The sequence below is a fragment of the Amphibalanus amphitrite genome, unplaced genomic scaffold, assembly GCF_019059575.1.
Source record: "Amphibalanus amphitrite isolate SeventyFive unplaced genomic scaffold, NRLGWU_Aamphi_draft 000194F_arrow, whole genome shotgun sequence".
Lineage (NCBI taxonomy): Eukaryota > Metazoa > Arthropoda > Thecostraca > Balanomorpha > Balanidae > Amphibalanus > Amphibalanus amphitrite.
In genome coordinates, this window is record NW_024881689.1 from 111,160 (window position 1) to 125,000 (window position 13,841).

General features: G+C 48.0%; 2 protein-coding genes across 4 annotated transcripts; both read right to left on the reverse strand.

The window, feature by feature from the left end:
• Positions 1 to 219: 219 nt before the first annotated feature.
• LOC122384607 (40S ribosomal protein S9-like) lies at positions 220 to 3,926 on the reverse strand. The gene is made up of 3 exons (XM_043372176.1): positions 3,653 to 3,926; positions 2,869 to 3,055; positions 220 to 461 (listed from the first exon to the last, which is right to left on the reverse strand). The coding sequence occupies exons 1-3, from the start codon at positions 3,873 to 3,875 to the stop codon at positions 284 to 286; spliced, it is 588 nt and encodes a 195-aa protein (XP_043228111.1). The 5' UTR covers positions 3,876 to 3,926; the 3' UTR covers positions 220 to 283.
• A 4,704-nt stretch (positions 3,927 to 8,630) lies between these two features.
• Positions 8,631 to 10,660, reverse strand: LOC122384608. Of its 3 annotated transcripts, none has more exons than XM_043372179.1 (4): positions 10,593 to 10,660; positions 10,107 to 10,172; positions 9,743 to 9,893; positions 8,631 to 9,167 (listed from the first exon to the last, which is right to left on the reverse strand). In XM_043372179.1, exons 2-4 carry the CDS (start codon positions 10,133 to 10,135, stop codon positions 8,967 to 8,969), a joined length of 381 nt encoding a protein of 126 aa, XP_043228114.1. In that variant the 5' UTR covers positions 10,136 to 10,172; positions 10,593 to 10,660; the 3' UTR covers positions 8,631 to 8,966. The 3 variants fall into 3 exon arrangements, with proteins under 3 accessions (XP_043228114.1, XP_043228113.1, XP_043228112.1); XM_043372178.1 differs by having other exon boundaries at positions 10,637 to 10,655; XM_043372177.1 differs by lacking the exon at positions 10,593 to 10,660 and adding an exon at positions 10,443 to 10,549.
• Between the last annotated feature and the right edge of the window lie 3,181 nt (positions 10,661 to 13,841).

Genomic DNA, 13,841 nt, shown 5'->3' on the forward strand with positions numbered 1-13,841 from the left:
TAACCAAACGTGTGAGCGCGGCACACAAGATTTTTACGTATCTAGATGTTTAACAGGTTGCTCCACCACACCCATCTCGTATGAGCAGGTATGGTGGTTTGGATCCATATCGTAATGTGGTAATGTGGATCACAATAGAATGCTGCATTTACCGCTCACTTTCTTCTCGGAATTCGTGTCATTTTCCCCTCTCCTTCCCTCAACGGCAAACACGCCACATTACACAGATCGCCGTGTATTGCCGAGAAGCCGCACTGCCGTCACCGTCATCAGCGCGTCACAGTTACTCCTCGTCGTCATCATCGCCGCCGCCGCCGCCGGCCGCCGCGCGCTTCATCTTCTTCCTCTTGACGCGTCCCGGGCGGCCGCCCTCGAACGGCGAGGTCAGGCTGAAGTCGATGTGCTTCTGGGAGTCCAGACGGACCACGAACGAGGGCACGTTTACCACCTGCTTGCGCACCCTGCCGCGTGGGAGAGACGGGAGGAGTTAGATGATGGCGAATGGAGAGCAGGGTTGGCATTTTTGCCGGCAAAAACTAGTTTTTGCCATTTGCCGGTTTAAACCGGTTTTAACCGGCATAAAGTGGCAAAAACTGGCAAAAACTAAAACAGTCAAAACGCTATGCCTCTACATGCGTTTGAGCAGGACACGTTTTAAGTAGGATTCAGTTAATACAATATGCTTTCAAACAGAAGTGGTATCTTCACCATTTTAGTGTTAAATAGTTCCGTGAGTCCTCTATAATTAACCAATAAGGCGCCTTTTTGGTGAGACAAATGAGAAAGTGCGCCGGCGGGCGGCGAGTATTGAAGAAGTGGGAAAGGGCATCTGCCACTGACTTGTGCACCAGACCCTACGAACCGGTTCCTAACAGTGTCAGTGCCAAATTTGTGCTTAGTCGACGTAGCCGTTCTCCCAATCTGGAAGCGTCACCCCGCACGTGCGCACGTGCAAAATGGACCCCGACCGACTATGCACGACACCCTACTAATCAGTCCCTAACGGTGTCCCAATTTGAGCGCAATCGACCCAGCCATTCTCGAGGTCTGGTCGGAAACGACTCCTGGATATGCTCATGTGCAGAAGCACACCAACAGCGATGCATGAAAGTGCACTTCCTGGTGGACATCTATTGACTACCGACAGACATTTTAAGCAGCGGTAAACTAGCGAGACAATGCTTACTGGGTCCCAATGACAGACATGACTTTGTACATTTCAACCGATTGCTTTTTAGGCAAGCAACGCAGTTTTGGCCACTTGAGTTTTTGCCAGTTTCTGCCAGTTTTTGCCACCATGGTTTCTGCCAGCCGGTTTAAACCGGTTAAAACCACTGGCAAAAACCAGTTTTTGCCACCCTCTGCCAACCCTGATGGAGAGGGGTGAAAAAGGGGACGGAAAACTACGCAAAGTCGTTCCAGTTTGCTACAGAAGAGTTCATATTTCTCTATTAGCCTGACAATTGATGAATATGGCACATTAAAAAATACTAACATCGTCAACAAGGACTACGACGAATTACGCATAGACCTACGGGCTACGGCCTCTGCCATCATATAAAAAACAGCATAGGTACACCTTGTTACGGTACCATTTTCCACGGACGTCACGTAAACCAGACCCCCACCATCCCCTCACCCAGTCCCCACGTTGACCTCTATCGCGTCTCCAGCTCGATGCAGGGCCCGTCTCGGACCAACAGCGGCACATCAAAGGCCAGCTGAAACCACAGCCTTTGATGTGCCGCTGTTGGACCGCGGCGGACCGGGGGCTGGATGTGTCGGCAACGTCCTGTAGAGAACGATACGAACGAGAAAATCGCCCTGGATAGCAGGCGCGATGACCGACACTGAATGAAATAAACTTACAAAAGGAAAGTATAATAAAATTAATATTCATTTTATTAATACGAATAATAAAATGAAACTGATGGAAGTGAGGCAAAGTCAAACGGCGAGGCTACATTGCATCTAACCAGAATAAAAGAAAACACTGAATCGGAAGTTCACTAAAAATGTCCGTGTGGTGAAAGACTAGGTGCTAACTGAAACCCTCTGCGGAAAATCCCCACGTACCACATCGAGTGGAGCGTTTGTGAGCTCGTGAACAACCGTTGGGAGCGACAAGCACTTCCAAGTGGGTTGCGGAATTGCGGGGACTCAGAGGCCGGCAAAACAGACGTTGGCTGCGATATACGCCGCCAAGTGGCCTGTACGATTTATATCAGTCTCGTTACAGACGTTGGCTGCGATATACGCCGCCAAGTGGCCTGTACGGTTTCTCAGTTCCATAACAGACGTTGGCTGCGATATACGCTGCCAAGTGGTCTGTACGGTTGACCTTTTTCTTTACAGACGTTGGCTGCGATTTACGCCGCCAAGTGGCCTGTACGATTTATCTCAGTCTCGTAACAGACGTTGGCTGCGATATACGCTGACAAGTGGTCTGTACGGTTTGTTTCAGTCTCAATCGGGTGTTGCCATTCTCAGGGCCATCCGTCCGTCCTGTAAAAGCGTCACCGAAGTTTGAGCTCGGCCGTTGCTGCACAATCCTCCGGACATATAATTGACCTCGACTGGCTCTGAACACACTGATTCTCCCAACACAACACAAAGGCCCTTCCAACACACCAGTCATTGGCAATCGTATCACACACATCAACAACCACACTATCAAAGAGACGCTAGACGTTTCCGACAGGCTGTTTTGTACCCGGCATTGGGAATGGACGCGGCCTGGTCGGCGCCGCGTCTCAGGACGGCCGGGTTTGGTCTGCCCCGTCCGCACGGACCGGCCCCTGTGCCGGAGCCGGCCACGGCGGCGGCCGGGGGTGGCGGGTCTCCACTCCAGCCCTCCCCTCTCCGTACCTGATGTGCCGCTGGCGGATCAGCACGCGCGCGTGGTGGATCGACTTGGCCAGTCCGAGCTTGAACACCTGGGTCTGAAGGCGACGCTCCAGGAAGTCCTCCACCTTGAGGCCCAGCACGAAATCGAGCTTCATGCGCGACTCCTCCAGCACGCCGATACGCACCAGGCGGCGCAGCAGGGCGTTACCTGTCGGCGGGGAGACAAGGTCAGTCGGCGGGTTCGAATCCCGGTAGGGGTCAATATTTACCAGCATTGCTAGACGCTGACTTTGGCGGACTGAGGTGGCGAACTTACGGACTTCAGAAGCTATCACAACACTTCGAAATAATAGCACCATGGCCACTGGCCATACGAAAAACATTCCACCAGAATACCATCCCTTCGTTACAAAAAAAGGAAAATATATCGCTTACAATGCCAAAAATGTGTCCACCTGATGATGCGGAAATGTAACCAGAGTACAGACCCACGGTAATGATGGACCAATTCATGTCGCCGGCAAGTCGAGGAGCCACAGACAGAAGACATCTGTCGCTCAGTTTGGGCCGGCAATTCACGTTGAAACGAGGCAATCCCAAAATTTTGCTGCAACAAACGCCATACTTCCCTGCCCTCCGTGGCCACTTCCACGATACATCTGACATCAAACTACCCAATGAAGAAAATGAGGGAGCGTACATAACCAACGACCGCCACCAGACACTCCAATTCCCATGAAAGTCCACACTGTTCGAAGCGGAAGGCGGGCGGCGCGGCGCGGCCCCGGTCCGATCCCCGACTGACCTTCAAACAGTCGGTTGGGGTCCTTCTCCTCGAGGGTGAGCAGCTCACGGGCACGTTTACGGATGCGGGCCAGCGTGTACTTGACGCGCCACACCTCGTGCTTGTTCTTGAGTCCGTACTCTCCGATGAGTTTCAGCTCCTGATCGAGCCGGGTCTTCTCGTAGGGCCGGCGCGGAGTGGTGTACGTCTTCCGACGCACCGTCGGGATACGGTGGTTCACCATGGCGGCCACCAGTCAGGGCGCCGCGGATCTGCCGGGAGGGGGAGGGGGTCAGAGGGCACGGTGCAGCGGCTCTGCCGAGAGGGGAGGGGAGGGGTTCGGGGAAGGATCAGAGGTCAGGGCGCCACGGCTCTGCAGGGGGACGAGGTCAAGGGATCTGCCACAGCAAATGCTGAATGTCATAGTGGTTGAAAATGGATAATGGCATAGGTATTTAGTGATTGTTTCAATCATATACATCAATACATTGTCCTGACAAATACTCTTAATTATTCAGTGTGTCCAACTGATGATGCAGAACTGTAATCAGACTACAGAGCTACGGTAATGAAGGACCAGTTAATGTCGCCGGCAAGTCGAGGAGCAACAGACAGAAGGAGTCAGTTACTCCATTTGGGCCGGCAAACACACAGCCTGTATTATTGGAAAACCTGCGCAACAGGGAGACCGTCCCAACATCACAGGAACTTATACTTAATGGTAGGAACTTAATTGTATGAATGGATACCTACATGGTTCTCTGGGTGGCTGAACAGGTATCGGTAACCCTGGCGTCACCGGTAGTGTTTTCGTTCACGGCTAAGGTTTCCTGTATTAGGCTGCCGTGCCAAGCCGAAGCATGCTGTGACGTCACTGGGTAAGAGAAGATAACGTACCACGCTATCAGTATCGACTGAGACTCAGATAGACTCAGGCAGACTCAAATTGACTCGACCGACTCAAACCGATTCAGATCGACTCAGTCCGACTCAGAACGACTCAAACTGACTCAGACCGACTCAAATCGATTCTGATTGACTCGGACAGACTCAGAACGACTCAGGCGGACTCAAACCGACTCAGGCTGACTCAACCGACTCAAACCGATTCAGATCGACATAGACCGACTCAAACTAACTCAGACCGACTCAACCGACTCAAATCGCTTCCGATCGACTCAGACAGACTCAGGCCGATTCAGATAGACTTAGGCCGACTCAGATAGACTCAGAACGACTCAAACTGACTCAGAACAACTCTGAACTCAACCGACTCAAATCGTTCCGATCGACTCAGACAGACTCATAACGACTCAGACAGACTCAGGCAGACTCAAACCAACTTAGGCATACTCAAACCGACTCAGGCAGACTCAAACCGACTCGGGCAGACTCAAACCGATTCAGATCGACTCAGACCGACTCAGATATACTCAGAACGACTCGAACTGACTCAGACCCACTCAACCGACTCAAATCGATTCCGATCGACTCAGACAGACTCAGAACGACTCAGACCAGGCAGATTCAAACCGACTCAGGCACACTCAAACTGACTCGACTGACTCAAACCGATTCAGGTCTGATGATTCAGGTCAAACCGATGGGTCTGTCTGAGTCGGTCTAAATCGGTTTGAGTCGGTTAAGTCGGTCTATCAGTTTGAGTCGTTCTGAGTCTAGCTGAGTCGGTCTGAGTCGTTCTGAATTGGTTTGAGTCGGTCGAGTCAGTTTGAGTCTGCCTGAGGCTGTCTGAGTCGTTCTGAATCTGTTTGAGTCGATCAGAATCGATTTGAGTCGGTTGATTTGGTTTGAGTCAGTTTGAGTCGCTCTGAATCTATACCTGAGTTGGTCTGAGTCGATTTGAATCGGTTTGAGCCAGTCGAGTCAGCTGGAGTCTGCTTGAGTCGCTTTTAGTCGTTCTGAGTCTGTCTGAGTCGATTGGAATCGATTTGAGTCGGTTGATTCGGTCCGAGTCAGTTTGAGTCGTTCTGAGTCTATCTGAGTCGGTCTGAGTCGATCTGAATCGATTTGAGTCGGTCGAGTCAGTTTGAGTCTACCTGAGTCTGTTTGAGCCGTTCTAAGCCTGTCTGAGTCGATCGGAATCGATTTGAGTCGGTTGATTCGGTCTGAGTCAGTTTGAGTCGTTATGAGTCCGTCTGAGTCGTTCTGAATCGGTTTGAGTCGGTCGAGTCAGTTTGAGTCGTTCCGAGTCTGTCCGAGTCGATCGGAATCGATTTGGTCGGTTGAGTCGGTCTGAATCGTTCTGAGTCTATTTGAATCAGTTTGAGTCTGTCGAGTCAGTTTGAGTCTACTTGAGTCGGTCTGAGTCTATCTGAGTCTCAGTCGATAGTTGATAGCGTGGTAAGTTATCTTCTCTTACCCAGTGACGTCACAGCATGCTTCGGCTTGGCACGGCAGCCTAATGCAGGAAACTTTAGCCTTGAACGAAAACACCACCGGTGACGCCAGGGTTACCGATACCGTTGAATATTGTGGATCTGGGTGTCTGCTAACAAAACTTTGCCAATTAACACAAGATCCAATCCAGCAGCTACCTACTTTGTCCAGACCTTCAGCATTTAATAACTAGAAATTTGCAAATACTATTCACATTTAATTAATCAGCCTCACAGGGTGACTAAGCCAAGCCACAATTTTCAAAGTGGCTAATTAAATTAACATACTGATAATTTCACTCTGATAATGCTGATATTACTGATTTCATTCTGATAACACTGACAATTTCTTTCTAATAATACTAATAATTTCACTTATAAGTTAAAAAAAGGTCTGAATTTCAGTGTTCTATCATGCAACACGTGGAATCAATGCACAGTTGAGACAATATCAAACAAACTCCCACATCCACACAAATACTGATAAAAGCAGATTAACAAGCCAGTACAAGTAGCCAGCCTTTACAGAAAATTCACTCGGCAAACAGCTCGATTTAGCGGCAGCAGGCTGAGAGAGAGAAAACATGCGGAGAAACTGTCACCCCTTTAAAAGTAATTTCCGAGAAAAAAACTTTTAAAGACAGGTATGACACTCAAGTTTAATCTAACAAGTACACCTGAGAGAACGAGCACCAAGAAATGTGAGCAATTATTATCATTTAACGGACACGACACACCAAGTCCACCCACCTCAATTACTACCGGAAAAAGGAAGTCGGAGGGGTAGTAGTGAGATACCTCTTTTTACGACCAACAGAAACCAAGGTATTTCTTACTTCTACAAATGGACTTAGAATTGAATTATATTTTTAGTAATATTAACAATTTTAATATCTTCTTTTTGAATATATTATTGACAATATGCAAATTAAAACTACTAAAAAACACTACATCATTCATCACTATTACGCTACGTGAACACGGCAACTAATTGAAAATGCCTCCGCATTCCTGCTCCGCACGGTTTTTGGTTATCTCCTTGATTATGTCTAAGGCAGTCATATGTAAACCAAGGCTACATAAGCATGTAAACGATGTAGGCCATCAGAAGGACTGCAAAGTCGATGAACTTCCGGTGACTTCAACTCCGTCTTACAATAACCAACTCCGACTCAGACTCCGACTCTGGGCATATTTAGCTGTCGACACTGACCAGCAGGGCTGCGGAGTCGATGGATTTTCGGCGACTCCGACTCCGACTCCGACTCCGGCTTTCAAAAACCAGCTCCGACTCCGACTCCGACTCCGGGCAGAATTGTCGACTCCGACCGACTCCAACTCCCGACTCCGACTCCGCAGACCTAGCAGGGCTGCGGAGTCGACAGATTTTCGGTGACTCCGACTCCGACTCCGGCTCGGGTTTCTAAAATCGACTCCGACTCCGACTCCGACTCCGGTCACAACTGTCGACTCCGACCGACTCCGACTCCGACTCCGACTCCGCAGCCCTGCTGACCAGTGACAGACTCCATCTCCGACTCAGACTCCGCAGGCCTGCACTGGCAGGACTGCAGAGTCGATGGATTTTCGGCGACTTCGACTCTGACCCCGGTTTTCAAAAACCAATTACGACTCCGACTCCGGGAAGAACTGACGACACTGACCGACACCAGCTCCGACTCCGACTCCGAAGGCCTGGCAGGGCTAGCGGAGTCGACGGATTTTTGGTGACTCAGCCACTCCGGTCAGAACTGTCGACTCCGACCGACTCCCACTCCGCATCCCTGATCAGAAGCACATCTAATGATATGTAACCAATGACACTTTTCTATTAAAACAGCACCGAGGGGGGTGGGGGTGGGGGTGGGGAGCTTGCGCTATCAGTTAGGGAGGATAAGTGACGGGGTATAATGACGCGCACAATGGACATAGGAATTTGGAGACCCTCAAACCCAATCGTGATAAGAAGTTAAGTAATCTTAGTCGTGATAGCTGACGCGGACCCTCTCACGTATATATCCTGTGAGACACTCCTCTTGGTGTGATGAAGAGTTTCAAGAAAAATAGACTATTATAAAATCCATGAAGCGCGAAGATCTCCATATGCACTAATAAAATGGTACGCCTCGCATCGTCCTTGCAATTCGACGGAATGTGCAATGAGCATCGAGCTAAAACCAACCTAATCCTCGAAGACCGCCGTCAATGGCAAGAGCCCGGATAAGCCGCAGCATTGGTTCAAAACTAATGCATAAAGCGATCGTGACCCGGCCGCTATGCAGGCGCACTATTCTTTGGCTTACGCCGAATTACGCAGACAACCCGTATCTCGGATGCCGAGCTCAGGACCGGTAAAACTGTTCCGCTTAGCGCAGCCTCCAGTCCCATTCGCTTGTTCAAATCATTCGAAAAAATGACTGCAATGAGCAGCAAGCTAATGTCAGCATTTCACCTTAATTGAACTATGTGTACGATATTTGTGTGTGACATAATTTGAGACACATCACTCGTTCTAATAACTCAACCGCGCTGGAGTAACATGACGCACTTCAGTGCCACCTAAAGAGTTTTGTCTTGAAACAAGCCCCTCGACAAAAAAGACGTACATACCAATTGCATTTCGACGCCAGTATAACACACATATCACGTCATAAACTTACAATAGCCATACGCATTTCCTTGAATTGACGGTCTCACCCTTCACACCGCCGTGCAAGGTGTTACATAAATCCACTCAGTATTCCCGTTACCGCCAAGAAGCACATAGTTCACCGAGAGAAAACAGCAATGTCCATGGTTGGGCCAGACAATCCTATGCGCCATTCTTCATAGTTCCATCAAACGAACCCAAGCACGCTCGGTGGTTCCTCAGATACGCTGCAGCCATCTCAAACGGAAACATCACTATTTTCTACAATACAACCTCCTAGTCCTGCACATCACGAAGATGCCGCCGGCGCTGACGTCTTCTCCTTGACCTGTTCGGGCGTGATGACCAGCATCTCCTCCAGCATCTCCTTGGTGGAGGCGGCCCAGCCGGCCAGGATGGACGGCAGACGCGCCGTGGTGTTGGTCAGCCCGATTACGGCCCAGTTCCAGTAGAGCGACACGCCGCGGCGCATCTCGGATGTCTCCGGCAGCTGGCAACACGGCGGTGACGTCAGTGGTGAGCGATTAGTGACGTCAGTGGGAGGCAGTAGGTAACGAGGAAATGCGGCAAAAAAAAAAACATTCCTGCGATAAAAAATAGCATCGATGACGAATTTATAACAGCAGATGACGTAACAGGAGCGTGATAACTGATAACAGATCAGCATGCACGACACACCATCCCACAAGTCTGGCGAAGACAAAAATTTTGCAAGATAAAGGTTGGAGACAAAGCGAATCATTCCGGTTTGCCAACAGATCAGATGCAATCAAGCAATAGCTGTTTAGATGTCAAACAAGGGATCAATGACCATAGTGACTGCAGAAACTTAATGGCTTTAAATCATTCCATATCACTATAAACTCACAATTTCTTACCATGAGGTCTGGGAGCATCTCCTAGGAAAGTCATGGGAGACAAAAAAAAAAAGTTTTGTAACCTGTGTCAGATGCCCCCACATGCACTTAACAATTTGGACACACAAACTGTATAACATAATTCACCATCACCAAATCACACCCCAAAATCATTAGCACCTTTTCCACCCACAACCTCAAGACTCACATTCAGGTCTTCCGGGATGTACTGTTTGACATCAGGCAAGTCTTTGGTGACCCTGACGTAGGTCTGCTGGCCGGTGGTGCCATCAGACCAGACACCCGCCTGAGCAGTGTAGTACACCACTCCTGCACAAGCACCTGCCTTGGCAGAGAACCTGCGGGGTAGTGGTGATGGTCATAACATTATCAGGAAAGACGGCTGTTATGGGATAAATGAAACTTGCATCAAAACATGTCAGTAGTTTTACCTCACATATTTCAAGAATAAAAGTACTGTAAAAAGATATCAATATAATAGGGCATGTAAATGGTGAAAAACATGCAGTACTTACCAGCTAACAAAAAATATTATAGTCAAACAAACTTACTTTACAACCTTTCCGAAGACTCCCGGCATGATAAAGTTATGTCAGGCCCTTGTTTTCAAGATGAGCCTGTAACGAGTATATCGTTGTGTAAATATATGTCATTAATAGTCAGCCATATCAAAGAGGCAGCAGGAGCATGTATAAGTTGAGCTCAAGTCTAAACAGAGCCCAAAATTTCAACAAATTCTGATGTTACGAAAAGCTTGTTTTTAACTGTGTAGTGTGTAGCAGCACAAAAGATGGATAACAGCATTTTTAAATGTTCCCAAATATATTAATTAGTTGGAGCTATGGTTAAGTTAAGTTCCTAACAACAAAAATCAGCATAATTCTCACGCTAAATTGAAATCAGATCAGGACAGGTTTTGACGAGTTGTTTAAATGAAACGCTACATTCTTGGATATTCAATTGATGATAATCACTTTAGATATTGCATCAACAAAAAAACATTCAAAAACCCAGCATATTTTGCATATTGATATTACCCGTTTAATGACGTTATTATGCCCCCGTAAATAACCGCCCTCACTTGTGCATTACAGGGGGGCGACACGGCTATTCGCGCAATGTATTAATTTATGGGCCGCGCGGGGCCTCGCGATGACGCGGCTGGAGGCAACTGCTCAGCGCGCTAGGATACTTCTGGCGGGGCGGGGCGCTGAACGGTGTGCAATGAATGGGTTATGGTCGGGCCGACAGAGATGAGGTATTGAATTTGAATTGACATCAGCAATCGGGTGGGGAAGGAGAACGTTCCTAATCGAGCTTGGGTTGGGGAAAGCCGAAAATATCGCGATCGGCTCATAGCTCAGACAGGGCCGGGTGCCGTACCATGTGTTGTATACATATTTAGGCGGGCAGACAGAGATGAGTTATTGGATTTAAATTCACCTTACCATCGGTTTCTGGTGGGGTTTGAAAATGGTTTTAGTTAAGCTCGGAGTGGGGCAACCCACTGGCGGATCCAGGGGAAGGCATTTGGGGCAAATGTCTTCCCCCACATTGGCAGCGCCCGAAATCGCTTTTCGAGAATCAAAGAAAACTTCACAACTTTTCTGAGGAAATGTTGGTTAATCACACTGCACAGCAGTGCGCAAGGAATCGAAATCAGAGTTTTTTTAAATTAATTCCGAGAAACCTTTTTGGGGTAAGCCCCCGCAGTGTCCAAGACCGCTTCCTGGATCCGCCAGTTGTGAATAAGTCACGGTCGATACCGAGCTTCGGCGGGACCAGGCGCTGTATACGTTGTTCTTTCAATGAAGAGGTGGACAGACACCTAGCCCCACATCCTACTGCTATGCCCGTGCTTCTGTGGGTGAAGCACTAAAGCATCACGGAATCCCACAGGACCTGCGAGTCGACGAGGTGGGCCGCTTTGGCCGCCGGGCACTGCAGCTCCCTGGAGTTGCCTGGGACCGATGGCAAAACAACAGCTCCGGCGGTGCCCCTATGGGCCGTAGTAATTAGCGAATTCCTGTAATGTAGAGATCATATCCTCAATAATCTCCATTACCATTTTATATTCCTAAACAGTATGACAGAACAATTATGCTTGCCTACGTTCAGGCATTACCTCTGATGGTCATACGTCCAGTACAACATGTGTTGTCTGTCAAACAACAATCGACGACGGGATCTCTTCTCATTATCTCTTAAGCCATCGGTTGTCAATTCACCCACCCCGTTTCCCTAAAAATAGACGGTCAGATTCGGCTTGGTCCTTACGACCCCTCTAGATTCGCCAGAGACGGGATCGGATCGCCGTTATTGCACCCGTCTTAGTGTCTTTACTATGACAGCTTCGACCACGGACTTCGGACGGGGTGATCGTTCCACGAATGTACGAACCATCCAGGCCTAGAGTGCATCGAGGTTTAAAAGAATGCAGTCTGTAGATCAATAAACATAACAATGGTGGTATACAACCACATTAAAATATCTCCCCGGCTCCCGCAACGTTCCAACGCCCCTCCGTTATGCATTCGCCTTGTGTGTCCGCCGAGCCGGCTTGCCTCCAATGACGTCATCGGCCGGCCGGCGGCGTTCAAGGTCAAACGGCTGGTGTCCTTACCTGGAGTTCTATAGCCTTGGTGCATTATTATGAATCTTGTTATTATGTCTGCGCCACTACTGAAAATATAGCGCAGGAATCGGTCCTAAAAATGTACAGCAATACACTACTAAATAGTTCCTACTTATTCAATTACATATGAACTCCCTCTTCTTTTCAAAAATCAAAACCTAACATGCGGTGATTCCTTCTGTAAAAAAACTTACATTGGAAATATATGTATGTGTTTTAGTGAGCCAAGCAGCGCTACTGGTGCGAAATGCTGCTCATCCTTTTACAGTGGGTTGCCAGTGTCCGTTTCTTCCGCAACAGATAAACGGATTCCATTATATGCATAAGAGATAGGTACTGCCTGCTTCCTTTGACTTGACCTTAACCCTATTAGTGGCAGGCTCCTAGTCCTGGCTACCCCCTATTAGTGGCAGGGGGGCTGTTTACGACCCCCCTTGATATCTCGAGATCTAACGGGCCGATTTTCAAAATTCGAACGGCATTCGATTTCGTTCAACGTGATCTACATTTCTAAAAAATAAAAATTAAAAAATGTCAATAGGGGGGTAGAGGGGGGTAAAAACGGGCAAATTGCAGATACATTTTAGACTGTTTATCACGGCCAGGTTTCTGAACCAATCTTAACGCAACTTTTACCGATCGATAGAGAATGAACCAGGAATTCACATGGATCCTAAAAATATGCATTTTCAAAAATCATAGGCGGATACAGATCATTGAGATTGGGGGTACACAAAAAGTATAGTAAATAAGGTTTTTGTTGGTACTGTTTCTAAAAAGGGTGGTAATGGTCTTGTTATGTTATAATTTTCTGATGAGAGAACGACTAAAATTGTATTGGTAATGCATAGGCGGTGTCAGGGCACCTATGTTGGGAGGTAAAACATAACCCCCCTTTTTGGACGCCTGGATCCGCCTATTATAGCAAAAACGTGTCAAAAGAGGATGCAAAATAACTGTATATGTTATCACATGATACCTTTTATTCACTGTTCGTAAAACTGGTGCAGCATCGTGATCTTCGCCCAAATGACTCGCTTCACGAATAGGACCCCCCAATTCCCAGTGCTCTGGAGCCGCCCCTGGTAAAGTTATGAGCTTGAAATTTTCAGAGAATGTGCCCAATTTAGTTTTAGGAAAAGTCAGAAAATTTCAGCATCGTAGCTTCAGCGGTTTCGGAGATATTCCCGAAAAACCTGAGGGGTGGATAAAAACAACCCCCCTGCCACTAATAGGGTTAAAGGAAAAGGGCCACCTTTAACATGGGGTTTGAAACTGAGATAGCCATCTTGTAGCCCGTGTCCGAAAACCCCGAGAGTCAGCCTCCTTACCGCCGATTTCGGCCTCCATTCGTAGGTATCGGCAATTTTAAAAGAAAATATGCCAGGAATGCGTCCTTATCCCAAGAATGCGTTCTTATCCTGTAATACAGCCACCCGCGGCGAGGCTTTGGTTTTTAACCAATCAGCTGCAATCAGCTCAGCTTTAACCAATCAGCTTATCTGACACAATCCGACGAGTCTGTCTTCTGAAGGCTGATTGGCTTGAGTGTGACGTCATCGCTATGACATCATACAGAAGGTGCGGTAGAGAGTACAAACATAGTACCAATATGTTAAATAGTTTGAAATACTTTTTTGCGAATTATGCA

Bases quoted from the DNA above. Each gene is read 5' to 3' on its own strand.
- LOC122384607 (XM_043372176.1), bottom strand. From the start codon at position 3,875: ATGGTGAACCACCGTATCCCGACGGTGCGTCGGAAGACGTACACCACT. The intron at 3,056-3,652 runs GTCAGTCGGGGA...CCCCGCCGACAG, and splicing joins CCCCAACCGACTGTTTGAAG to GTAACGCCCTGCTGCGCCGC. The intron at 462-2,868 runs GTACGGAGAGGG...CCCACGCGGCAG, and splicing joins ATCCGCCAGCGGCACATCAG to GGTGCGCAAGCAGGTGGTAA.
- LOC122384608 (XM_043372179.1), bottom strand. From the start codon at position 10,135: ATGCCGGGAGTCTTCGGAAAGGTTGTAAA. The intron at 9,894-10,106 runs GTAAGTTTGTTT...ACTACCCCGCAG, and splicing joins GTCTTCGGAAAGGTTGTAAA to GTTCTCTGCCAAGGCAGGTG. The intron at 9,168-9,742 runs GTGAGTCTTGAG...CCGTGTTGCCAG, and splicing joins ACATCCCGGAAGACCTGAAT to CTGCCGGAGACATCCGAGAT.